The following is a 26771-nucleotide window of genomic DNA, read 5'->3' as shown; positions in this document are numbered from 1 at the left end:
TCACGTTCCTGGCGGACCCTGCTCCACAACCTGCTAGTCCCACTGCTAGCGCCATCGTCACATCCCCGTGGATCCCCAGCACTCACATCTACGACCTGGACAAGTGTCTGGGATTTCTCCTTCAGTGCCGGTTAGTGTTTCTCATCAGAAGGTACAATTGTTCACGAACAATTTCTCCAATGTGTCTTATCTAGTTGGCCTGTTATGAGGCAAGGTGCTAAGTGTTAAGACATTATTCTCCAATGCTCCGGTTCTCATCCAACCGGACCCCAGTAAATATTTGTGGTCGAAATGGATGTCTCGGATGTTGGGGTCAGGGCCGTGCTGTCCCAGTATTCCGGCCCTGACAAATGGTTACATCCCTGTGCCTTCTTTTCCCTCAGATTTACTGGCAGTCAAGTTGGTGTAACCCAGGTTACTAGATATTAAATAGTAGCTGTTTCAGTCATTAGAATAAATACGTTCATGTTTTGTTGCGGAGGGTAAATGAATGGGAGTTGAATTGAAATGTTCCTATGGAGAAGAGATGGGACAAGGAACAAGATGGGCAGATGAGAGCTATCGCCTTTGCAAGCAGAGGATTGACAAAGAGTGAGGCGAAATACCCCGCCCATAAATTGGAGTTCCTTGCCCTAAAGTGGGCTGTCACCGCTAAGTTTAGCGACTATTTGTATGGTACCAACTTCACTGTCATCACTGACAGTAATCCTTTAACCTACATCTTGACCTCCGCGAAGTTGGATGCCACAAGCTATAGGTGGTTGTCAGCTATATTGACATACAACTTCAAGCTCCAATATAGAGCAGGAGCTCGGAATCAAGATGCTGATGGACTTTCTCGTCGACCACATGGAGAGCTCCAGGATGATGTTGTGTCGAGGAAAGAGCGTGAAAGGATTAAACAGTTCACTCTACACTACCTGCAGGATCAGGAAACTCCAGATGTTGTTCTTCCAGATGCAGTGAAGGCTATATGTGAGAGGTATGATGTTGAGTGGTCTTATGGAAACTCCACATGTCCATCAGTCACACTGGTTGAGTCTCTTGCCATACATGCTGATGCTCTGCCCAGTGGTTTTCAGCAGGAAGATGGCCATGGACTCCCTGTAATTGGTCATTGGACTGAAGAAGAAATAAGAGCAAAGCAAAGAATTGACCCTGATCTCAGAGTGGTCATTGAGCATAAGGAGTCTGGAGACATGCCATCACCTTCCTTGAGACAAGAGTTTCCAGATCTTGTTCTGTGAAGCGTCTAGAGCTAAGAAATGGAGTGTTGTATAGAGCACGACAAGAACATGGACGAGTCACACACCAGCTTGTGTTACCGACTGAACTTAGAGCCACAGCATGGAAAGGTCTGCACGATGACCTTGGTCACCTAGGAATAGAGCGGACTCTTGATCTTGTGAGGTCACGATTCTATTGGCCTAGAATGTCTGCATATGTAGAGCAGAAGATCAGGATGTGTGAACGCTGTGTGCGCCGGAAGACCCCAGCTGAGAGAGCAGCTCCCTTGTGTAACATCAAGACCAGCCGACCATTGGAGCTGGTTTGTATGGATTTCCTATCTGTGGAGCCTGATCAGAGCAACACAAAAGATATATTGGTGCTGACAGACCATTTCACTAAATAAGCAGTGGCCATTCCAACCTGAAACCAGAAGGCGACGACTGTGGCAAAGTGCTTATGGGAAAACCTTTTGATACATTATGGATTTCCAGAAAAGCTTCTGAGTGACCAGGGCCCAGATTTTGAATCGCGCACCATTAAGGAACTGTGCTCCATTGCTGGTATTCAGAAGATCAGGACTACCCCTTATCACCCCAGAGGGAATCCAGTGGAGAGATTCAATCGAACCCTCCTCCAGATGTTGGACACTCTGGAAAACAAGGACAAGTCTCATTGGAGGGAATTTGTTAAGCCTCTAGTGCATGCTTATAACTGCACGAGGAATGATGTAACTGGATTCAGTCCCTATGAACTAATGTTTGGCAGACAACCCAGGTTGCCAGTCGATTTGGCGTTTGGTCTACCTGCAAGCAGTCAACCAAAGTCACATTCTCAGTATGTGCATGACTTAAAGGGTCGCCTAGAGGAAAGCTATCGAGTCGCCACAGAGAATGCCTCAAAGACAGCTGAACGTAACAAACGTTTCGACAAGAGAGTGGTTGAGTCTACTCTTGAAGCAGGGGATCGGGTCCTTGTGAGGAATGTTCGGATAAGAGGGAAGCACAAATTGGCTGATAAATGGGAGTCAGATGTTCACACAGTAGTCAAACGTGTTGGTGACTTGCCTGTGTATACTGTCAAACCAGAGGGGAAAGATGGGCCATTTCACACATTGCACCGTGATCTTTTGCTGCCGTGTGGGTTTTTACCGGTGGCTGAGTCCAAGCAATCTCCAAAGCAGACTATCAACAAACCCAGAACAAGGAGACAGTCAAGAATGGAAGTCAAGGATGACTCTGAGGTGGCAGGTTGTAATTCAGAGTCAGAAGATGATGACTACTATTGCTACTCATCTGGAGGGACACTGAACACTGACTTGATCGAAACAAGACTTTTAACCCGGCCAGAGGCAGTTTCATCTGGAGAGGGACATCTCAGAGAGACAAAACTTCCTGTTGCTGTCAACCTGGAAGAAAAGGCTCCATCAACCATGGAGAGGCGGGAGAGAGATAAGGGATATGCATATGGAAGAAAATCAGTACAGAGGATACCTGTAGAGATCATTCCATCCAGATCAGAGAAGCCTCTAGTTCTCAGAGATAGGACCTCAAATGAGTCAATCTCTGACAGATCAAATTATTCCGGTTGGGAAGGGGACTCAGAAGTTGTTGATGCACAGGCTGACGTCGTTCCGGAGCACAGAGAGCCGAAATTCCCCAATGTGAGGAGAGTTCTATTTGAAACTTCTCAGGATGCCACTTCTGATAATCCAAAAGAAGATGAAACCATGCCTGTCCAGCTGAATCTGTCGTTCAGTGACAGTAGCATGGACAAGGGAGGTTCTGTCAGTGAATCTTGTGAGGGAGTGTCATCGGACAGAACCATTGAGGGAACAGGACCAGAGGTATCTGGAAGAAGAGCAACCTCTCCAGTCATCATGGGAGAGAGTGAGAGTGACAATATTCCCAGACGTTCCCAGAGGCACAGGGAACAACCTGATCGGCTACAGTATGGCCAACTGGGAAATCCCTTGCTGTCTATAGTCCAGTCACTTTTCCAAGGTCTCAGCCATGCTTTTGCTGATGCACTCCAGAGCCATGACTACATTGACACCCCTAAAGTAATCTCTAGGCCAGTTCATAGTCATATGGGTGTAATGGGACATACACACCTTTAGGAGGGGAGGGTGTAACCCAGGTTACTAGATATTAAATAGTAGCTGTTTCCAGCAAAAAGTCAGCAGGCGGCCATCCCGATGTTGGTCCGGCAGAGAGAGAGAGAGAGAGAAAAAAAACACAACATGCCACGACACGTACACTCTACCCCTAATTGGTCAATTATATCCTGCGAACTCCTCATGCCACCCGGATCCTGCACATTCCCTCCACCTCCACAAAGGCACGCCCACCACGCTTAAATTAAAGTAAAACGCCCTTTTTAACAGACTTTAACAAACGAGCTTGTGTGGATTGATTTCACCCATCCATCAACATATTCAAAATTTTTAAATCAAAAATACTGCCCATCTCTTCTCCGTAGGAGAGGATAGTGAAGGAGGCCCAGCAGCAGCAGCATCCAGACAGAGGAATGGGCCCGAGAAATTGCCTGTTTGTCCCTGTCTGCTCCCAGGTGCTGCAGTGGGGATATTCCTCCCAGTTTGCTAGTCACCCCGGCACCAACAGGACCATCACCTTCCTTCGGCGTTTCTTTTGGTGGCCAACCTTGGAGAAGCATATGCGAGAATTTGTGGCCGCATGCAAAGTCTGTGGGCTCCGCAAGGCATAGCACCAGGTGCTGGCGGGACTCCTACAGCCCCTGTCCATTCCTGGGCGACCCTGGTCCCATATTGCCATGGACTTCGTCACAGGTCTTCCACCATCCTAGGGAAACACGGTCATCCTGACCATCGTTGACTGGTTCTTCAAGGCGGCTCACTTTATCGTGCTGTCAAAGCATTCCACCACTCTGGAGACGGCAACCCTATTAGTTGACCAGGTTTTCCGGCTCCACAGAATAATAGCCGACATTGTGTCTGACAGGGGGCCGCAATTCACCTCTCAGGTGTGGAGAGCTTTCGCTAAGCCCCTAGGAGCCTCCGTCATCTTGTCCTTTGGGTATCATCCTGAATCCAATGGTCAGGCCGAGATGGCGAACCAGGACCTGGAGTCGGCCCTCCGCTGCGTGGCTGCCTCCAACCCATTGACCTGGAGCCAGCATCTCCCGTGGGTGGAGTACGCCCACAACACCCTCACTTGCTCCGCAAATGGATTATCTCCCTTCAAGGCCTCCCTGGGCTATCAACCTCCCCTTCTCACCCTCCAGGAGCAGGAGTCCATGGTGCCCTCAATACAGGAGTTCTTTCAGAGGGCCAACAAGACCTGGAAGGCAACTAGGTCGGCCCTGGAGCGCACCAGGATACCAGCCGGTGCTCAGCCAACCGCCACCACCAACCTACCCCTTCCTATCAGCCGGGTTAGTTGGTCTGGTTGTCCACTTGGAACATCCCGCTGGCAACCAGGTCCCGCAAGGTTGCCCCTCCCGCTTCTTCGGTCCCTTCCCTGTTAAGGACATCATAAACCCCTCCGCCATTCGGCTGACCTTGCCCGGATCAATGAAGATTCACCCCACCTTCCATGTGTCCCAGCTAAAGCCCGTGTCCACCAGCTCTCTGTCCCCTCCTTCTGAACCCCCGCCTCCCCCCCAGCTCATCGATGATCAGCCCGCCTACACTGTGCGGTGCTCCATGGATGTCCAACGCAGGGGCGGGGCCTGCAGTATCTGGTCCACTGGGAGGGGTAGGGTCCAGAGGAGCATTTCTGGGTGCGCTGGTCGTTCATCCTAGTTCTGGAATTCGTCGCCCAATTCCACTGGGACAATCCGGACAGACCGGGTGGGTTGCCTAGACGCTCTTGTTGAGGGGTGGGTACTGTTAGGAGTTCCCAAATGTTTCCCTCTCCCACTCCCCATCTGTGTCTCATCTGTGTTTTCCCTGTCTGTTTATTTCCAGACTGGGCTTCCAGACTCTTCCCCGTCGGGTGATTGACACGCACCTGGAACCCATCTCCAGCCAATCACCCATACCTGCCATTCGTTTTATAATCTTGGTCCACGTCTCATTCTTCACCAATTCGACGTTAACCCTCCCCCCCCGTGGTACAGCCTGGCTCCTTGTTTCTCCTGCAGATCGCCCATCGCCCCTGTACATGCCGCCCAGCCTGGATCATGTTTCTTCTGCCGCCTGCACCTTTTGTTTTTTGTTCTCAACCCTTGTTAGTAAAAGAAACCTTGCTCCAACTCCAGCTATTCATGTGTGTTTGCCTTCAGGGTCTAGATTCGTGTCTGCAGAGGCATAACACTTATTGTCTCTATTCCTGCTGTTGTTGCTATTACTGCTCTTGTTGCTTTTGGTCCTCTTATTGTCCTTTTTCCTGATTTTGTCAATATTGCTGCTCTTAGTGTCTCTGTTACTGCTGTTGTTGCTGCTGCTCTTTTTGTCTCTATTTCTGTTGGTGTTACTCCTACTCTGCTGTATTACTATTATTATTACTGCTGTTACTATTGGTGCTGCTGTTCTTATTGTCTCTATTACTGTTGATATTGGTATTGCTGCTGTTGTACTTATTACTAATGTTGTACTTATTTTCTCTTCGTGATATTCTTGCTATTTGTGCTGCTGTTCTGACTGTATCTATTTCTGTTGCTGTTGCTGCTCTTATGGTCTCTGTCACGGCTGTTGTTGCTGTTGGTGCTCTGATTGTATTTATTACTGCTGTTGTTGCTATTGGTGCTGCTCTTATTGTCTGGTTCTGCTGGTGTTGCTATTGTGCTCTTATTGTCTCTTTTTCTGCTATTGTTGCTGTTGGTGCTCTTAGTGTCTATATTATTTCTGTTTTTGATATTGCTGCCATTGTTCTGATTATCTCTCTTACTGTTGTTGTTGCTCCTTTTGTCTTCATTACAACTGTTGCTGCTGCTCTTATTGTCTCTGTTCTTGCTGTTGTTGGTATTGCTGCTGTTGTTCTTTTTATTACTGCTGTTGTTGCTATTCTTGTCTCTATTGCTGCTGTTGTTACTATCGGTGCTCTTCGTATTGTCTCTATTCCTGCTGTTGTTGCTATTGGTGTTGCTGCTCTATTCCTACTGTTGTTGATATTGCTGCTGTTATTATCTCTATTACTGCTGTTGGTGCTGCTCTTCTTGCGTTCGTTCCTGCTGTTGTTGCTATTGGTGCGCTTCGTATTGTCTCTCTTATTGCTGTTGTTGCTTTTGGTGCTGTTGTTAATGTCTCTAGTTAATGTCTCTAGTCCTGCTGTTGATGATATTGCTGCTGTTATTTTTATTATTTCTTATTAATATTAATTTCTTATTATTTCTATTAATGCTGTTCTCGCTGCTGCTTTTATTGTTTCCATCCATGTATTCCTTCTGTTATAGCTATTTCTGCTGCTGCTGTTGCTCTCCTGATTGTCTCTATTACTGCTGTTGTTGCTCTTGGTGCTCTTATTATCTCTATTGCTGCTGTTCTTATTATCCTTAAAACTGCTGTTGTTGCTGTTCTTATTGTCTCTAGTCCTGCTGTTGTTCTAATTGTCTCTTTTACTTTTGTTGTTGCTCTTATTCTCTCTATTACCGCTGCTGTTGCCATTGGTGCTATTATTGTCTCTATTACTGCCGTTGTTGTTGTCTCTTTTACTTTTGTTGTTGCTGTTATTGTCTCTATTACTGCTGCTTTTGTTGCTGCTCTTATTGTCTCTATTCCTGCAGTTTTTGCTGTTGGTGCTCTTATTGTCTCTTGTCCTACTGTTGTTCCTGTTGGTGGGTGCTCTTATTGTCTCTATTACTGCTGTATTTGGTATTGGTGCTGCTGTTTATTTTCTGTATTACTGCTGTTTTTGCTGTTCTTGTCTTTATTACTGCTACTGTTGGTGTTGGTACTCTTATTGTCTCTATTACTGCTGTTAGTGGTGTTCTTATCATCTCTATCACTGGTGTTGGTATTTGTAGCACTACCTGCCCAGGCTGGGCCAGGCAGAGACGTGTGTTCCATTTTGTATGTTTTGAATAGTCCGTGTGTGAAGCGAAGCATCTGCGATTCATCTGCAGATAATGGAGGGAAATGTCGAGGGAGCTGATAGCACAATTGAGGGCAGAGAATGTGCGATTACAGCAGGAACATGCCACTGTGGCATCCGGTCTTGGTACCAGACCTTCTGTTTCAGCTGAGTCTCTTCCGGTGAAGTCCACTTCTAGCACTCCCGTAACAGAGAGGCTGATCTCGGTGCCCGATGACAGAAAGCGTCCATTGTTTAGGGGTAGCTCAGGGATAGGCTAGAAGAGTGGTTAGAGGAAGTTCAGGCTTGTGGGAGCTCGCGCCATTTGTCTCCATTGGACCTGGCCTTTTTCCTTTTTGATCATCTCAAAGGAGAAGCATGGGAGGAGATAAAATATCGCTCTCAGACAGAATGTGGGGACCCAGTGAAAATTAGCGCGGGCTTGCATGAAATATACTGGTGTGCGGACTCGTATGTGGCATTGCAAGAAGTGATTTTCTCGTGGTGACACCCTAAACCTCCAAGAGTTTTCCCTGGCGCTGATGGGTCTGATGGTCTCGATAAAGCAAAGTGTCCCAAGTCAGATTTTAAATGCAGACATTTTTTTGTGTGATCAATTTGTCGAGCATGTTATTGATACCGCCCTCCATCAGGAGTTAAAACAACTCGTGCGAAGGTAACCTGCATTTACTCTGCTTAAAGTGAGAGCAGAGGCAATTAGGTGGGAGCAGGAGGGGTAACCAGGAGGGGTAACCAGGAGGGGCACGATGTCAGAGCCATTCAGTGCCATCGGTGTTGGAGGTACAGTGTGCTGTGCAGTGGGCCCAGGAGTCAAGTACCTCTCCGGTCCCTGGGCTACTCGAAATGAGAGAGATGCTAAGGTTATAGCAGGAACAGCTTGATAGGCTTACAAACAGTATCGCTGAATTACAGAGCAGACAGTTTTTTTAAATGTGCCCCTCATCGTGACCTGGTTATTTGTCGGAGGTGTCAGCAACCTGGCCATTTTGCTCATGAGTGTGTGGGGGGACATGTCTCTCCCCACACTCAATTGTTTGTTCCACCTCGAAGTAGCCAGCAGAATTGTCCCGCTAGGCAGCTGGAAAACTAGTGCCCGCTGAGCTGTGGAGCCAAGGTTCGTGGGGTGAGGTAACTGGCTCACAGGGAGTTTTAGGGGAGGATGATGAAGCTGAGTTGATGGCAGCCTGTCATATATTTAGAAGTAGCAATTGGGTTTGTCCACATCCCTTGCTTGGTGGACACGAGGTCCATGGTCTCCACTATCACAGAGAGTTTCTTTTAGGTACTTCAAACCTTGGGGCCGGGAGAAGCTCCAGTCCTGTCATTGGTTGGAACTTAGAGCAGCCAAAGGGCTGCCCATCCGCTACCTTGCCTACTTGAAGCTCAAGGTGGAGCTCTGTGGTAAGTCACTGTTAGTATTTGGGCTGTTGGTGGTTTGAGACCTGCCGTGTGGGCCGCCTTCTGGCATTCCTGGGGATTTAGGGATCAACATCATTCGGAGATGCTATGAAGTCCTGTTCAGTCAGCACGGTTTGGCACTGTTTGACCTACCTGTTGTTTCAGAAGCACCAATATCTGTGGTACCGGCACTGCAGCAATGTCACCAGACTGTCATTAGTCCAATGCCCCCAGGAAGGTGAGGGTGCAGGGTATGAAGTCATGCCGCATCCCTGGTGCCACTATACAAGCGGTGCCTGTTACCTGCTCGGCCCAGTACTCTGGCACTACCTCGCCGAAGTATTCAGCAAGGCCCGAGCAGCTACCCTCCCACCACACCGCCCAGGGTCGCTCAACGGCAAGGCAGACGCCCTCTCTTGGCAGGGGAAGAGGACAGGGGTCCTGGGAGGACCCCAGAGAATGTTCTCTTTTCTCCATGTGTTGTGACGTGGTCACCTGGGTAATCAAGGAGAGGGTCCGGAGGGTGGCCGCCAGTCAGCCCAGACCAAACACCTGCCCCAGCAACCGGCTCTTTGTGCCTGACCCAGTCAAGACGGAGGTCCTGGAGTGGGCCCATGCGTCTCGGCTGGCCTGCCACCTCAGAGTGTGCCGGACGGCAGGTCGTCTGAGGCAGAGGTTTTGGTGGCCGGCAATGGAGGGGGATGTCTGGGAATTCGTCAATGCCTGCCCCATTTGCATCCAGCAGAAACAGCCTTCCTGGTACAGGACCAGGAGAGCAGATCGCGCCAGACCTCTGAGGCCCAAACAGGACTTGGGATCGGAGAATAAGGGCCATGGTTTGGGTCACAGGAGTTCAGACCCCCCACCCACCCTCCCCATTGGGGCGACCCTGGAAGTCTCATGGGGACGTCGGGGGCCGTCCCTCGAGGGGAGGTTCTGTCACAGCTGCGGGCAATCCCGCCCGTGTGCCCTCACTCCCACCAGAGTGAGCGAGGAGGCAGCTCGTGGTGGCAGACAAGTTCCCGATGGAGAACGCTTCTCGGCCAGCAGCACCTTCTGAAGAAGAGGATCCCTTGCATCTGAGCCACACCTCGCTCACAGGGGAGGAGCGCAGGCGGCGCCATCAGTCCCACCTGTGCCTCTACTGCAGCGGACAGGGCCACTTCGTGGTGACCTGTCCCGTAAAAAGCCCTGCCTTACCTGTAACTGGGGGGATACTGGTGAGTCCCATTGCTTCTTCCCCTCAACAACCTCGCCTCTCACTCCAGGTTCGCTTCCTGCTTCCTGGGGGCCCACATCAAATCAAATCAAATCAATCTTTATTTATATAGCGCCTTTTACAATCAAAAATTGTCTCAAGGTTTCAATTGTTTCCAGAACCCCAGGGCCTAACCCCAGACAAGCAACAGTGGCAAGGAAAAACTCCCCTTTAACAGGAAGAAACCTTGAGCAGGATCAGGCTCATGTAGGGGGACCCTCCTGCTGATGGCCGGCTGGGTAGAGAGAGAAGAGAAAAGGGAACGACAGGTAGAGGATAGAATAGGTAGGAGAGGAGAGGAGAGGAGAGGCATAGAGTACAGAGCACAGAAACACACACAAAAATACACTATACAGCGGGTCAGCGGGGCCGGAGGTCGTCATGCAGCTCCAAAGGCGGTGATACCTGTAAATGAATAGAGAAAGGGGTGGGGGGGGGAGCAGAAAAACTGCACAAGAATCAGCATAACTAGTCTGCTTGATGAGGAGGAGGAAAGGAGAGGAAAGCAGAGGAGAGGAGAGGAAACCATGACCCAGTGGGGTGACAGAGGCCTGTCAGGTGATCATGTTTCCGGACCCCGGCAGCCTTGGCCTATAACAGCATAGCTAAGATGTGACCTAATGATTAGACGAGCCCCTAAGTATGATAATTTGTCTGTCTATGATAGTAACTGGAACTAAAGAATTAGTAACAATAAGCTTTTTCAAAGAGGTAGGTTTTAAGTCTGATCTTAAAAGTAGCGATGGAGTCAGCCTCCCGTACCTGGACAGGGAGCTGGTTCCATAGCAGGGGGGCCTGGTAACTAAATGCTCGGCCCCCCATTCTACTCCTAGAAACTCTGGGAACCACAAGTAGACCAGCATTTTGAGAGCGGAGCGTTCTATTGGGCTGATAAGGTATCACTAGCTCCTCCAGGTAGGATGGAGCTAGGCCTCTGAGGACCTTGTAGGTCAAAAGAAGGGTTTTAAAAATTATTCTAAATTTAGAGAGTTTCTAGTGCTGTCCCTTTAATCCCAATCACATGTTCCAGTCTCTGTAACAGGATGCTGTGATCAAGGACAGCACTAGACTGGTTTAGATCATATTTATCTGATAGATACCAGTTTGCTCATGTCCATGGTGTTCCCTCTTCATACAGTAGGGTTATCCATGGAGTTCCTCAAGGTTCTGTACTTGGACCAATCCTCTTCACCTTGTACATGCTTCCCTTAGGGAACATTATTCGGCAGCCTGGGATAAATTTTCATTGTTATGCTGATGACACTCAGCTTTATTTATCCATGAAACAAGAGGAGACAGAGAAGTTAGTGAAGCTCCAGACCTGTCTCTCCTAATCAGACCAGGTTTTCCCCAAAAAGTGCTCCAATTGTCTACAAAGGCCACCTGGTTTTCGGGGCACCACCGTGACAGCCAGCGACGAAGTGACGACATGCAACTAAACATTTCATCGCTGGCCAGATTGGGGAGGGGACCAGAGAATGCTACAGAGTTCGACATTGTTTTTGAGTACTTGCACACCGACTCTATGTTAATTTTGGTGACCTCCGACTGACAAAGCCGGGTGTCGTTTGCTCCGACGTGAATAATAACTTTACCAAATTTACGTTTACTTCTCGCCAGCAGCTTTAGATTGGCTACTCTGTCACCCGCTCTGGCCCCCGGAATGCTCTTAACTATGGTTGCTGGAGTCGGCTTCACGTAGCGCAAAACAGAGTCGCCAATTACCAGGGTCGGTTTCTCAGCGGGTGTGTCGCCGAGTGGGGAAAAACGAATAGCCACGGGAAGCAGTTGGTGGTGCACTGTGGGCCTTTGGTTTGGGCTACGCTTCCTGCAAACCATCACCCAGCCGCCCTGGCTAGCCGGCTGCTGCCGGGGAACATCTAGCTGTAGCTACGCTAGGCAGCTCCACAGCAGCTAGCTTCTCCTGGCTACCTGACGCAACTCCAGCTAACTCCAAGCTGCGGAACCGCGTCTCAAGCTCACTAAGTCTCGCCTCCATAGCTGTTAATAAACAACACTTTCTGCACCTATTCCCTTCACTAAAGGAGGCAGAGGAGTAACTAAACATTTTGCACGCTGAACAGACAAAGACACCGGGTTAAACAGATGGTGAGGCCATGCTAATAATCGGCCCTGGTGATTTCCACTAATCGTGTTCCCACTGACCCAGGTAAAGTTGGGGTGGTAGCCAACTGGCAGCCTCCCACTACCATCTCAGAGTTGCAATACTTTCTGGGATTTGCAAGTTATTATCATTGCTTTGTAAAGGGTTTTGCCGGATTGGCTGCCCCCCTATTGTCTTGTGGCTGAGTTTGGGTCAAGGTCCAAACTCTCTGAGCATCAGGTCTCAGCAGACAGCAGAGCTTTGAGCATCTGAAGCTCCGACTTACTAATGCTCGCTTACGTATGCTAACTTCTCCCTTCCTTTCATTTTAGAGGTGGATGCAGGCAGAGCACAACCCGACCAACTATAGTTCCATGAAACTGGAGTTTCTGGCCTTAAGATGGGCTATGACTGAGAAGTTTTGTGAGTATCTGCTGGGACATATGTCAGAGACCAGACGAGAACCCAAGAGCGACACCAGAGTTCGGTTGAACACAGTTTTATTTACAGGAACAGAAGGCAGACAGGATTTACAGGGAAGCGGGCAGGATCGAATCGTCGGGGACAGGCAGGGTCAAGACCAGGTAGACAGGCAAGAAGGAAAACGCTGGAGAGTCATGAGAATCACAGAGGACGATCTGGCAGGGAGGCAGCGTAGCGCAGGGAACTAAAAGGGGCTTGTGATGGTGATGATTCGCCACAGGTGCGCGGGGTGAACTAGGACTCAAGGGCGGGGTCGCTCGCAGCTGTGACAGAAGGGACGGCCTCCGACGTCCCCATGAGACTTCCAGGGTCACCCCCATGGGGAGGGTGGGTGGGGAGGTCCGAACTCCTGTGACCCGGATGACTCCAAACCACGGCCCTTATTCTCCGATCCCATGTCCTGTTTGGGCCTCAGAGGTCTGGCGCGATCTGCTCTCCTGGTCCTGGACCGGGAAGGCTGTTTCTGCTGGTCGCAAATGGGGCAGGCGTTGACGAATTCCTGGACCTCCTCCTCCATTGCCGGCCACCAAAACCTCTGCCTCAGACGACCTGCTGTCCAGCGTACTCCGAGGTGGCAGGCCAGCCGAGATGCATGAGCCCACTCCAGGACCTCTGCCTTGACTGGGTCAGGCACAAAGAGCCGGTTGCTGGGGCAGGTGCTTGGTCCGGGCCGCCACGAAACATGGAGAAGGGAGAACTTCAGATGCTCTTGAATGATGTTCTTGAACCTGACTTCAAAGATGCTGGAGAAAGTGAAAGACTTGTGTCTCAGGATGATATCCTCTTCAGCTTGAACAAGGTATAAAAAAAATCACTAATGGACACTTCATTGCCCCTCCCATTTAAGGATAGACCTTACTTACAAGACAACAGATACTGTGCCATGGTTCGACTTGCCCATCTCAAAAGAAATCTGTCAAAGGATAAACGGTATAAGGAACAATATATTGAGTTCATGGCTGGAGTCATTGAAAGGGAAGAGGCAGAAGAAGCTAATGATGATGGAACTGAAGGGGAAAGATGTTACATTCCTCATCATGGCGTCTTTCGTAAACCAGAAAAACTGCTAGTAGTGTTTGATTGTTCTGCTAAATGCAAAGGAACTTGTCTTAACGATCACCTTGTCTCAGGTCCAGACTTGACAAACAACTTGACAGGTGTCTTGTTATGATTTTAACCGAACGCCATTGCCCTCACCAATTCCAGGTACATGAAAGAGACCTTCATTTTCTGTGGTGGAAGCATGGAAACATTAGTGCACATCCACATGAGTACCAAATGAACGTGCATCTCTTTGGTGCTACATCCTCACCCGGATGCGCAAATTATGCATTGCAGCATCTGGTTAAGGAGTATCAGCACATTTACCCAATGGGGTCGCAATTCGTATTGCGAAACTTCTATGTAGATGATGGACTCACAAGCATTGAAATTTAACAAATGCCATCCAACTTGCTCAGGAAGCATGTGAACTCTGTGCCAAGGGTGGTCTTCGTCTGCACAAGTTCATGTCCAACAACAAGGCTGTTATGGAGAGTATTCCTTCTTCAGATCGTGCATCTAAGGTCAAAGACCTCAACCTTGCATTCCTTGATTCACCATTAGAAAAGACTCTTGGTATTCAATGGAATATTGAGACTGACAGCTTCCGTTTCAGCATCAACCTCAAGAACCAAGCAGGCACTCGTCGTGGTGTTCTATCCACAGTTGCACCCTTGTACGATCCATTAGGACTCGTTGCTCCATTCCTTCTTACTGGAAAGAAAGTCCTTCAGGAAATGTGCAGAAAGGGCTCAGGTTGTGATGACCCTCTTCCTGACCAACTTCGACCACGGTGGGAGCAATGGAAGGCTGATCTTGTTGGAAGGGATAAAAATAAGATGCTGTTATGTACCCCATGGCTTTGGAAGGATCATCAAAACAGTTACATAATTTTTCTGATGCCAGCACGAGTGGATAGGGCCAATGCTCATATTTATGGCTCAAAAATAAAAATGGCGATATTCACTGTGCTTTGGTGATGGCAAAGTCTCATGTGTCACCCACCAAGGTCACAACCATCCCTAGATTTGAACTAACTTCAGCTGTTGTCTCAGTGACAGTAAGCAAGATGCTAAAGAAGGAGCTTGGAGATTCAGAAATTGAGGAGCTCTTTTGGATCAACTCCATGGTTGTTTTAGGATACATCAATAATCAAGCAAGGTGATTTCACACATTTGTTGCTAACAGGGTTCAGAGAATCCATCTTCACACATCTCCAGATCAATGGAGATATGTCCCAACTGATGAAAACCCTGCAGACCACACATCAAGAAGTCTAACTGCAAGAAGGAGAGAAGAGGAGAAGGAGAGGAGAGGAGAAGGAGAAGGAGAAGGAGGGGAAGAGGAGAGGAGAGGCACAGAGCACAGAAATACACACAAAAATACACTATACAACGGGTCAGCGAGGAGGTCATCATGCAGCTCCGAAAGGCGGCGATACCTGTAAATAAACACCTTTAGTGCACTTGAGGTATGTCATCACACTTTACTGAAGTCTCAGAAAAAGTATCATATTCACATTTTCTGCTTTAAGACGATTGCGTCTCTGGCTGATTATTTCCTCTGGCTCTGTCTTTTGCTGACTGTGTCGGCTCGGCGGGCTATGTTGCACGTTGATGCTCATTCGCTATCTCCTGTCACGTGACATGGGCCAGCTCAATACGCCGCCAGGTATAGGGGTGTCCCGGCACATATTAATTTAAGTAACTAATCTAAAATGGCGGAAAGTGATGCATACACCCCCAATTCTCTTTTAGTTAGTATCGATATTTATAAAAGAAAATCGATACCAAATGAGTAGCTTGTGAGTATCGATATATCGATACTACGGGATCGATCCGCCCATCCTTAGTAAATGGGCATTCTACAATCCAGGACCGAGAGAGGGCTGAACATTTTATAGTCAAGTCTCCACAGAGCCATGCCTATAAGGACGTCCTGAAGTTATTAAGTAAGGGAATTGAATTGCAAACTCAAACAATTGTACAAACTTAATGCCTTTCTAGACAAGGAAGGAGTGGGAGGAAGGCTGGATCACTCATCTCTTCCCCAGTCATGTAAACATCCAGCAATAATTCCAAAGGACCATCATTTTACCAAACTGAAAATTGCACATTGTCATGAGAAAGTTAAGCACCAAGGCAAGGGACTTACCATCAATGAAATATGATCAAATGCTTACTGGATTCCAGGAATGAACAGAGCAGTGACATCTCGATGGCGCAGTGTTTCAGAAGGGTCCGACTAGGAGGAAGCCATCGTCGGCCACAATACTACCGTCTATATCCAGGAGAAGCCATACCTTGCATTTATGGATTGCCCAAGATCCACAAACCAGGGACCCCTCTCAGACCCATAGTAAGTAGCAGTAATTCTGTAACATATAACATTTCCAAATACTTGGCCTCCATCTTGTCTCCCATGGTTGGCAACACCCCACACCACATCAAAAACTCACAAGACTTCGCTCAAAAGGTCAGTGGACTCAAACTATATCCAGAAGAGACTATGGTATTGTACAATGTCACGTCACTCTTCACACGCATCCCTACCACCAGCGCAATAGACACCATCCACAAGCACCTTCTATTGGACAAGAATCTTCCAGAAAGAACAACCTTAACACCAGGCCAAATCTGCACCATGCTGGACCTGTGTTTGAACACTACCTATTTACAGTACAGAGAAGGCTTCTACAGGCAACATGGCTGTGCCATGGGCTCACCAGTACCCCCCATAGTTGCCAATCTATACATGGAGAAGGTGGAATCCCAGGCCCTGACATCCTTCACAGGAACTGCGCCAAGCCACTGGTTCAGGTATGTGGACGACACTTGGGTCAAAATTCGAACACAAGAATTGGAAGCGTTCTCGGATCACCTCAACAAAACAGAAGAGCATGTAAAATTTACCCAGGAAGATGTAAAAGGAAACAGTCTGGCCTTTCTGGACTATGCGGTCAAGATCACCAAGGACAGAAAACTGACCATCGAAGTCTACAGAGTCCAATGTAGACTGGGTGAGAGTGTAGCGAAGTGCAGCAGCTTTGGAGCCTTTATCTTTGCTTCACACATCCTTACACCCTGCTAATCATCTAAAACAATGGTACTCTTGAGGGTCAATTGTCAAAACATCCTAACAGTTTTATCACCACGCACTCAGTGAAAGTACAAATTAAGTTACACTTTTGACTACGAAGAGAATCATATAAATCTAACAGAAAAAAAATACTTTTACAATACATATACTGTTATATTGCTCTCATTTATCTCAATTTAAAATCTTCAATTGATCAAACATTTTTAAAGTTTTATATTCTTGACATTAAAATTGTCTTAAATGACAATGAATTTTAGACAGTTAGGATTAATATGAAGTAAAAGATGAATGATCATTGAAGATCATTTATTTTCAGAAAATGTAATTTGGAAGGATTAGTTCACATTTCTGATAATTATATTCAATATCAACATTGTGATATTTTAATGAAAATTTGTTCAAAAGACAATTAAATGTTAAGAAATTTTAAATTTATAACCTTGTAGGAGGGTTAGGGTGGTTTTATTTTCTCATATAAATCAAAGTGTTGTTGCTCATTGACGGAGCTCAGATGTTTCAAGTCAAATGTCCATTTTCACGTAGACATTGTGTTCAAGTCACTTCAAAACAAAACTGAGTAACCCAAGTAAATCAGTTTCTACACTCAAAGAAAAAATGCTGAATACAGTTTAAAAATTAGCTCAGTAAAGAGTTTAAAATGGAATACATATGTAAATTAGATCATTTGAATTTTGAAATGAAGTAGCATTTAATTAATAACAGCATCTGAAGTTGATATTTGCAAACAGCTGAGGTGTGTATGGCTTTAATGCAGTAATTGTGATAATTGTTTTCACCATGGGAGGAGGAGGAGAGGGAGGAGGGTGGGGGGATAGGAGGAGGAGAGGGAAAGGAAGGGAAATGAGGGGAGGAGGAGGGTTAGGTCATGGTCTTTTCATTGGCTCTTACAATGGTTCTCAGCAGACCATCATAAGGGAAAGAATGGGTGGAGCCCAAACAAACCACCCCCACCCGGAAAGCAGGTTACCACCGGGTAACCCTCCTACTACTCCTCTTCCTCCTTTTCTTCCTAGTTTTCTGTCTTTTACTGTTCTGATTTTGTTGGTACTTCAGAACCATTAGTAAAAAAAATCACCCCCAAAATCACCAGATAGAAACAAGTCCTACAGACACTTGTCCTCCCCTACATACATGGCCTAATCAGTAGATGTGTCATCCCTCCCCAGTATATATGTTCTAATTAGAAGACATGAGCTTGTGAGTAGACATGTCTTCTTCACAACATGTGTCCTCTTTAGTGGATGTGTCCTCTTGCATAGATGGAGACTTCTTGATTTGGACTGTTGTCATGGATGGCAGCTGTTTGTTCATCTTTGCTCAAACGTTTGCCTGTGCGTCCATCTGGTTTGTCCATCTTCTGGATGTTTCACGTCCAGCAGTCTGTTTGGTTCTTACACCTGCCTGTCTCGCTGTCTGTTTGACAGACAGGCCGTCTGCCCTACTTGATATTTCCTCCTCTTTTCTGTCTGGTTGTTCTTCCTGATCTGTCCATCTACTCCGTGTTGTCTCATCCAGGCTGTCAGACATCTGACCTCAGTGTTCCTCTGACCTTGCTGTGCCTCTGGTTCCTCTGTTCTTCACAACTTTTCCTTCACTGGTATTCTCTTCTGATCTCCAAAAAAAAGCCAAAATATCAAAGTTAAACACCAACTGGGAATGTTCTCCAACTTCTGACAGAAACCAATATCAGATCATCTACCAGTCCAGGACTCACCACGTCTTCTAGAAATGATGAAATAATGAATTAGTTATACTGGGACAGAGAAAGCAAACATACTGGTTGTACTTTTTGGCCTGAATTTCCTGTGTGAGGTCAGACTGTCTTTGACCTTTGACCTCACATTTGTGAAGTCGTTACATGCTGACTGCTGGTGGAAAAGCAGCTTAAACCAGAACAATAAGAACAAAATCTTCTGTAAAAAAAACATTTTTTCTTCGCTGATCCTCTTAAAGGAGTGGAATCGGACAATGAATAATTTCCTCCTCGTTAAATTAGCCAGCAAGCTAGTTATGCTAGTCAGAGCTCCTCCTCCTAAACCAAAGTTCATGCCAGATCACTTTAAGTGCAGGAATTTAAATAACAATGTTTCTTAATGTGAAAAAGGACTGAAGGAAGGAAAGGAGTGAAGGAACAAGGGAAGGAACGAGTCCTAAAGAAGAATGGAAGTGTGTAGAGATGTTAGTCACCAATGTTAGCATCAAGAGTATGTTAAAATTTCTTCCACCAAATTTTTATGTGGAGGAAGGGGTGACGGAGGTTCTGGGAGGTTAGGGGTGGAGTCTAACTGGCACCTGGGTAGCCCACTCGGGCACCCTGTAAAACAGCGAGATTGAGATAATTCTAACCAGAGGTGACGCTGCGTGCCAATGATCCATGCAGACCATTAGTGTTGTCACGAAACACTGGCGACGCGACTGAGCATGCTCAGGAAGCACTCGGCAAGGGAAGGTCACGTCGCCGGGGTGTGCTGCAGTAGCGCTCCCATCAGTACGCTGGCAGTTGCCTAGCTGCTGCACGCGATCTTCACTAGGGGCGGGGTGAGCATCAGCCAGTAGGTCACGAACTTTTTTCAAAAGGTATTTCTTATGTTGTTTAAAGATATGGCAGCACGTTACTGCGCGACAACGCTGTCACAAAAAACAACTAGTAAGTTCAAGGTCATGAACCTGAAAAACGTCAGAAACTTAAAAGCCAATGTCGGCGCTCCAACTGTGTCCCACCTTCTCACAAAATACTTTTTAATTATCTTTTTTAAAAAACTTTCAAAAATAATTTAACCTTAGATTAATGTAAACCAAAATTCAGAACTAGTAAATAATCAAACAGGAGCTCAAACAGTTTATGGTCAACAGCCAAGAATTTTCCAACCCATAGAAATATAAAACATAACGATAAACTACAAAATAATTTTTGTAGGATCATTTTTGTTGGAAACAGTGTGTTTGTGGTCTAAGCAATGTCGCATCATCAGATTCCTCCCTGTTCCTGAAAAATCATTTTCAAATGATAAAGTTGTCCAAATCATTTTAAATGAATCTAATTAACTTAATAAGAAACAAATTAAAAAGAATAAATGAATAACAATGATTCTTTTAGATTGAAATTAATTTCATGATGTATTTACACATACAGTCACTCACATGTATTTATTGACTGCTTGATTTTATATTGTTTTGTACTATTAACGTTATTATTAAAGTAATTTATAGTCTTGGTACTATTTCAAATAATTTATTCTTCACATTTTTGAAAATATGTTTGAAGCTTTTATTTGTATGTTTAACTTGTTTCTTTTTTAACAAATCATTTTACTACTGATAAGCAAAAAAAAACACAAACATGCTAAAAACAATTCAAGTAATAAATAAAACAAGCCAAATGAGAAATTATTAAATGATTTCATTAAAATACTGTGAAACACATTGAATACACTGACATTTTATATTTAACATGAATATCAATAAATGAAGTTTGTGTTTGATAATTCCAGCTGTCAATCATCTTGATTAGATGATATGAACATAGGCCTCAGTCGTTCTGTTCGACTGTTGGATTTAGTGTTGACCTGAACGCTGTTGGATTTGGATCTTTCTATGAAAGAGCCGAAAGATTATTTCAACATTTTCTAATTGATTTATCAAAATTTCCAACTTTATTAAGAAATCTGTTTTTCCACCAGTTGAAATCTGAACATCAGACGTATCAGTTGATTTATGTTCTCGCTTCCAGTATAACCAGTCCATTTATTCTCTCTGTGCCTGTAAACCCGGTCTTTTTTATATTTTCTTTCCCAGTACAACTTAACCCTTTGTCCTCTCTGTCCCGTTCTTTTATGATGAGTCATTACTGCTAGTTTCATTTGTAGTATTTTAGCTTTTAGCATGCAGCTGAATGAGTGTTAGCTTAGTTCAGTGTTGTATTTTAATGGTTACAAACACTCAATTTATTTTTCATTAAACTCTTGTGTTCTTTGCTGATGATCATCTGGTGTTAAAGTTTTCTTGTCTTGATTATTTCAGGTCCACTTCCTCGTCCTGTCCTGCTGTTCCTCAGACCAGGATTAGCTGACTGAAGCTAATAACCCATGAAGGACTTTGTTTAGCACCTGTGGGGGGTCTGAACATTCCCTCTTTAAACTTCGGCTCTGCAGATTAGATTAACGCTCTGCCCGAGTGGTCACATGACCACAGACCAGTCTGGGTGGACAGATGCCTCGAAAAAAGACAGGACCCACTGCACTACTTCACTGATTTAGCAGTTTACCTGTGCCACCTTCCTGTGTTACACCTGAGAGCTGCCCCACCCTGGTGTGGACAGATGTCCAGTTTGCCTGGAATGTGACTGGTTGGTTCCGCAGTTAGAGACCTCAGGACATCTCAGCTGCTGCTGCTTTTCAATTGTTAATCTGACTTTCAGTGGTTCAGCTGTGGCACCTGTATCGACCCTGGTGAGGAGCTCTGTGATAACGGCAACAAATTAAGCGTTTCACCGTCAGAACATAAATCTCAGACCAATAATCCTAATTTTCCTGTGTGATTGTAGTCTATGGTCTCTCTCTTCACATGAAAAACAAAACAACATTCATGGCATTTATGGGAGACAAATGAGTTTCAGGCCGCCTCCTTATGAAAAACCCACCCCTTCAAGAGGTGCCCTGGTGTAAAGTAAAACTAACACGGCTAATAGTGTATAGCCTAGAAAAGCACTGTAGGAGGTATTCTGATGGTGGTGAAGAGCTACAGTCACTTGCTGTAGCTTCTTTAGGATGCATCGATGGGTTCTCATGGAAGTCTCTGTGGCTTCACTGTGGATCCACGAACAAAAAGAACAATAATAGATCAATAATCTTCCCTCAGCAAAGCATTCACTTCATTGACACTTTCTTCTTTGATTGCAGACTTTCTTGTAACAGCATCAATATGGTTAGTTCTGGGTCATTTCTGATCATCCACTTCAATTTATCTGATTTGTTTATTTTTTTTTAGAGTCAAAAACGTGTTTTATTTGGAATTTCTTTGATCATTTTTATCCTTTATAATTTCTTTGTTTTTTTAATTTGTTTTCATGAAATGTACAAATATTTTATGTTGTTAATTTGGTTCAAACTGTGTTTATATGATGTTTATATTGCACTTCTGATTGTGCTAAAATGTTAGTCCAAAATTTGTTCTGGCTGGACAAGAGTAGCTCATGATCAGGGGAAGCCTCCAGTTGATCCAACAGACTTCTGACAGGTTCTGACAACAGAGATCACATGACTCGTGTACTGGCTTCTCTTCATTGGCTGCTAATTAAATCTACATTATGTTTTAAAATTCTACTTCTGACCTACAAGGTCCACAAAGGCCTATCTCCATCCTACCTGGAGGAGCTAATAGCACCCTCCTGTCTTGTCTTGTCCTGTCCTCTTCTCTCATCTCTGTCCTCCTGCTGTCTGTCAGGAGTCTCAATGTTCTGCTAACCATTTGAATAATTCAAATGTTTTATTTGCTTAATATTAATTTAAGATATTAATTTATGGTCAAATAAATTCAATTGGAATCAAACAGCCAATGTGGACATAGCATTCTGATGACATCTTGCAGGATTCACCATCATGGGCCCTCCCCTATGCTCTTAGCCCTGCCCACAGTGCTACAGCTTTACGCTGACCTATATTCTTTTCTTTTTTTTTGTCTTTTAAAGCCACAGAAACAAATGGGGGGGCAAAACACAAAAAGTGGGAAAGAGAGAGAGAGCAGGGAAGAGAGTCAAAAAGAAAAATGGTTTCACAACTTTTCTTTGATATACCACATTTAAATTCTTACAAATGGTGTATTTTCACTATGGTTGAGGGGTTGGAGCAGCAGCGTGGAGCAGTGGTCCCCTCACAGTGTCCATCTTCCTCCCACAGACCTCAGACTTGTGTTTGGGGTGACCATGGTTTCTGGACATTAAGGGTATGATGAGCCGAGTTTGTTGATCTAAGACCCCAAGTTTAAATTTACTGTCAGAGGTTTTGATGTGTGTGTGTGTGTGTGTGTTTGATATGTGTTGTTCACATTGACATCATTTCATTTTTAATTTATGATTTTGAGTTCTTTAAAGAGACTTGATATGGAAGATATTTGGTGCCCAATGTGGTAATAGTATTTACATGTTATCAGCCACAAATTAATTTCCTAATTTGAACATTAACCTTCAGTTTAGTTTAATAAGAAGATCTCAATCTTATAGAATTTCAGTTTATCAAAATTTTCATCAATTAAGTTTTGGGTGAGAATATTAGTGTTTTTTGTTCTGTCTCGATTTGCAAGATTAGACTAGAATAACAGTCAGAATAACAATCACACACACACACACACACACACACACACACACACACACACACACACACACACACAAACACACGCGTGCGATTCAACTGTTGTTAGCCCCTTAAAAAATATTAAGATGTCTAATAACTGTTAGAAACTATATTTAAAAAACAAATTACACCTAAAAAGTGTTTTTTAAATAATGCTTTGAACAAAGATTGAGTCAACTAAAGTTTCTTGATGTTAAATATTTTATTTTATTCTTCTGAAAACTGTGATCCTGAAATTAAAAAGACTCAAAGATAGAACTAACAATTTTAAAAGTCAAGCAAACAACTGCAACTATGGGAACAACTGATGAAAAGCCCCTTGAAATACAAAAGGAATCACTGAACACGAGACTTTTTAATTTTTTTACTGAAAATAAAACTCGAGCGCTTAAAACTTAACGTGTTTGAATGTTTTTGTTTTAAAGAATCATAAAATAAAATCTCATGTGTACTTCAGGTTATTTCTCCTTTTTAATTGAAAAACAAACCTACAGAAACAGAACCAAACAGATTTTGTACAGTAAACAACAATGACAAAAGTGCAAAAAAAGACACAAATAAATAAAATAAAAATGACGAAAACCCATTGAGCAGAAGAACAAATCAGAAAAAATGACTTTCAGGTTCACGTTTTCGGAAGATATTGTTATCTGTCTTTTATTGTGAAGTTTTTTGCACTGTTCAAGTCAGCAAATCCTTAAAAAAATTTAACTGAATATAATAGAAAAGACAACAGAAACGTGAAGCTAAAATAGTTGAAATTTGTTTTAGTCAAAATCAGGTTTGACCAAAGTGTATGTGTGTGTGTATTCTGAGTTTAGCTGAGTGTGAACTGTTTTCTTATTTCAATAATAAATTCAAATTCCTTCAAACTCGAATAAGGAAGCAGCAGTGCTGAGTGAGCAGAAATTACTGAATGTTTGAATAAAGATTGTTCAAATAAAATCATGTTGAAGTAAAACATAGGAATTATTGATCTAGAAAAGGCTGATTGACCATTTCGATTTTGATATCAGATCCAATGAGGTGGCTTCCGTCAAGTTCTAAAAAATGTCTTTAAAAAATGTTAAAATAGAAAAATAAGTTTCAACAATTTTATTTGAGCGGAAACCTGAAATCTGCTGTAGTTTATTTCATAAAACAAAACAAAAAATCTGATTAACATTTGACGCGCGTGTGTTCGGGCCTCATAAAGACCAAAATGGATCAGCAAAACATAAAGAAATCATAGCACTAATCAGTTCAATATGATTCAGTCAGAAAGGTCGTTTTTGTTTTTCGGCCTTTTGAGACGCACGACAGGACGAAGTGGTTGGTACACATGCGCACACGCGCGCGCACGCACACGAAGATGGCGCTCTTTTGAACATACATATACGTAAAATTCAGTTGTGCATAATTAAACTGTGAAGAATTGAATTCCAGAATCTTGATTGTTTCTGATCATCGGAAGAAGAAAAAGCAGCAACATTCTTCTACTTTGCTATCTTTTCTTCATCGTTTCTGGCTGATTTTGTACAGAGACTCTTCACTTTTAGGGACATGGAATTTAGGCCTCCGGCTCCGACCTGAGTAGATATGATGTTTGTAGGCTTGTTTTCCCTCGAACCCTGATTGTTTCTGCTCACTTTAAGGCTTCGTGTTCACGATTTACTGGCTTACACTAAAAACGTTTTTTTCTTTCAGAAAATCAAGCCAGTTATGATTGTCCCGCAGTCGTGTCCACCGCCCCCAAAGAATACACACGTAAAAATAGAATTTAAATACAAGTGCAATAAATACAAACCATAAATAAAACGAACTGAAAACCTTTGTACAGGATATAAATACTGAAATAAAGTGTAACCTTTGGTAGTCTAGTTCAACTACTAAACTTTTCCCTTTTTCAAATAAAATGTGAGGAAAAAGTGTGAATAATCGCGCAGCTGCCCGGCACAAACGTTTCCCTTCACATATATATTCATGTTTGATATTTAACAGCTCTTTTCTGCCCTGAATCTGCGGTGTCCTGATCCCGGTGCGGGGCCAGAAAAGGCTCAGTTTAGGAACGCGTTTGAGGTCACCCTCTTCTGATGGGACAGTACTCCAGGGAACCCCCCAGAAACGCCCGGGGAGAAGGCCGGTATGGAGCTGTTTCTGAGGGAGTCTGACAGAAGAGACTGCGGGGGGCTGCCAGTCGACAGGCCGCCAAAGCCCGCTGCGCCCTGCTGGAGATGCGGCGGTGGAGGGGGTGGAGGTTGCGTCCCCCCACCCGGCGACCCCGCTGCCGTGTGCTGGGTCCCTGACACAAAATAACCGGCAGTCTGACCCGATAGGAGCCCGACCGATGACGAGCTCATCCCGTAACTGTTCGTCAAGCCCAGCGCACCGGCAGGAGATCCGCCGAGGAGGGAGCGCCCGAGGTCCCCGTTACTCAGCTGCTCCACCGCAGGCAGCAGAGAGCCGTAGCCGGTTGTCTGATTTAAAAAACCGGACGTGGAGCCATTGTAGTGCGGGTGATGGTGATGGTGATGGTGCAGGGATAGAAATGGGGAGATCTGCCAGTACAGCGGGTTGTTCGCCCTCTCGTTAATCCCCAAACCGAGCGGAGCGAAGCGCAGTCCGCGCTTCATCGCCAGTTTGCCCCTGGAGGTCGCGGAGCGTCTGCGGAGCTTCCCTGTGGTCCCCCCGATGAAAACGTCGTCGCTGCTCGGGTCCAGCATCCAGTAATTGCCCTTGCCCGGGTCGTCGTAGTGCCGCGGAACCTTAACGAAGCACTTATTTAGGCTGAGATTGTGTCGGATGGAGTTCTGCCAGCCCTGCTTGTGCTCCCGGTAGTACGGGAAGTTCTTCATGATGAACTCGTAGATGCCGTTCAGCGTCAGCCGCTTCTCGGGGCTCTGTCGGATGGCCATCATGATCAACGCGTTGTAGCTGAAGGGGGGTTTGTCGTATTTCCCGTTTTTGCTGCCGTTGTTCCCGGTACTATTCTGCTCTGCTGCTGTATTCTCCTCCCTACCTCCGCCCTGCCCCTGCTCTCTCCCTTGCCCCTCTTTGCCCTGTTTCTCCAGGTCCATGGAGTCCATCTCAGGTAGTTCCAGTGACTTCTCGGAGTCTGAACAGGGGGAAGGTGAGGGGGTCCCGGGGATACCCACCATGGAGGCGGTGGCGAGAGCAGAGTCAGTCCTCTCCGTGCACTTGGAAGGCAGGAGGAGACTCTTGATGCTGAAGGAGGAGGACCGCTGGACGGTCGGCGGGTCTTTCACATCCTCCATGCCCGGTGGCGCCGCTGCCGTCAAGTCCATAAATAAAAACCAATAAAAATAAAGTCTAGTCCGAGCGCGTCCTCCTCTGCTGTGAGAGACACACAGAGAGGGGAGAGAGGAGGGTGAGGATGAGGGACGCATGGATGGAGAGAGAGAGCGCGTGTAAACGCGCGCGCGCACACACACACCGAGAGAGAGAGGGGGGAGGAGAGCGAGAGAGAAATTAGTAATTAAAGAGGTTCCTACTCGATGCTACGTCACGAGGAGGAGGGCTTTCAGCAACTTGGTGATTTTGAAAACAGATCGTCTCGTCTCTCTCTGTCGGTATTCCAACACACGCACTTCTCACGCACAATTTTCCCCACGTGCGCGGTCATCCGCTCCGCGCGCAATTGTGCAGAAATCCTTACCTTGTGCGTAAAAGGCGCGCCCTTTGTTTTCCCAACCACATTATTAGTCGGGGATTTTCGTCAGCAAACTACGCCCGCCTGCGATTCGATGTGCGGGTGTGCGTGCTTGTCAATGAAAGAGGTG

The 26771-nt window shown here is 45.5% G+C and overlaps 1 protein-coding gene across 1 annotated transcript; it reads right to left on the bottom strand.

Annotated features, from left to right (window-relative positions):
- Positions 1-23175: 23175 nt before the first annotated feature.
- On the bottom strand, positions 23176-26771 carry foxg1b (forkhead box G1b). Its single transcript, XM_057047799.1, has one exon. It carries the CDS (start codon positions 26376-26378, stop codon positions 25029-25031), a length of 1350 nt encoding a protein of 449 aa, XP_056903779.1. The 5' UTR covers positions 26379-26771; the 3' UTR covers positions 23176-25028.

Source organism: Takifugu flavidus, chromosome 11, assembly GCF_003711565.1.
Source record: "Takifugu flavidus isolate HTHZ2018 chromosome 11, ASM371156v2, whole genome shotgun sequence".
Taxonomy (NCBI): domain Eukaryota; kingdom Metazoa; phylum Chordata; class Actinopteri; order Tetraodontiformes; family Tetraodontidae; genus Takifugu; species Takifugu flavidus.
This window is presented reverse-complemented; position numbering and strand designations above follow the sequence as displayed.

Coding starts and splice junctions, on each gene's coding strand:
- foxg1b (XM_057047799.1), bottom strand. CDS start 26,378: ATGCGTCCCTCATCCTCACCCTCCTCTCTCCCCTCTCTGTGTGTCTCT.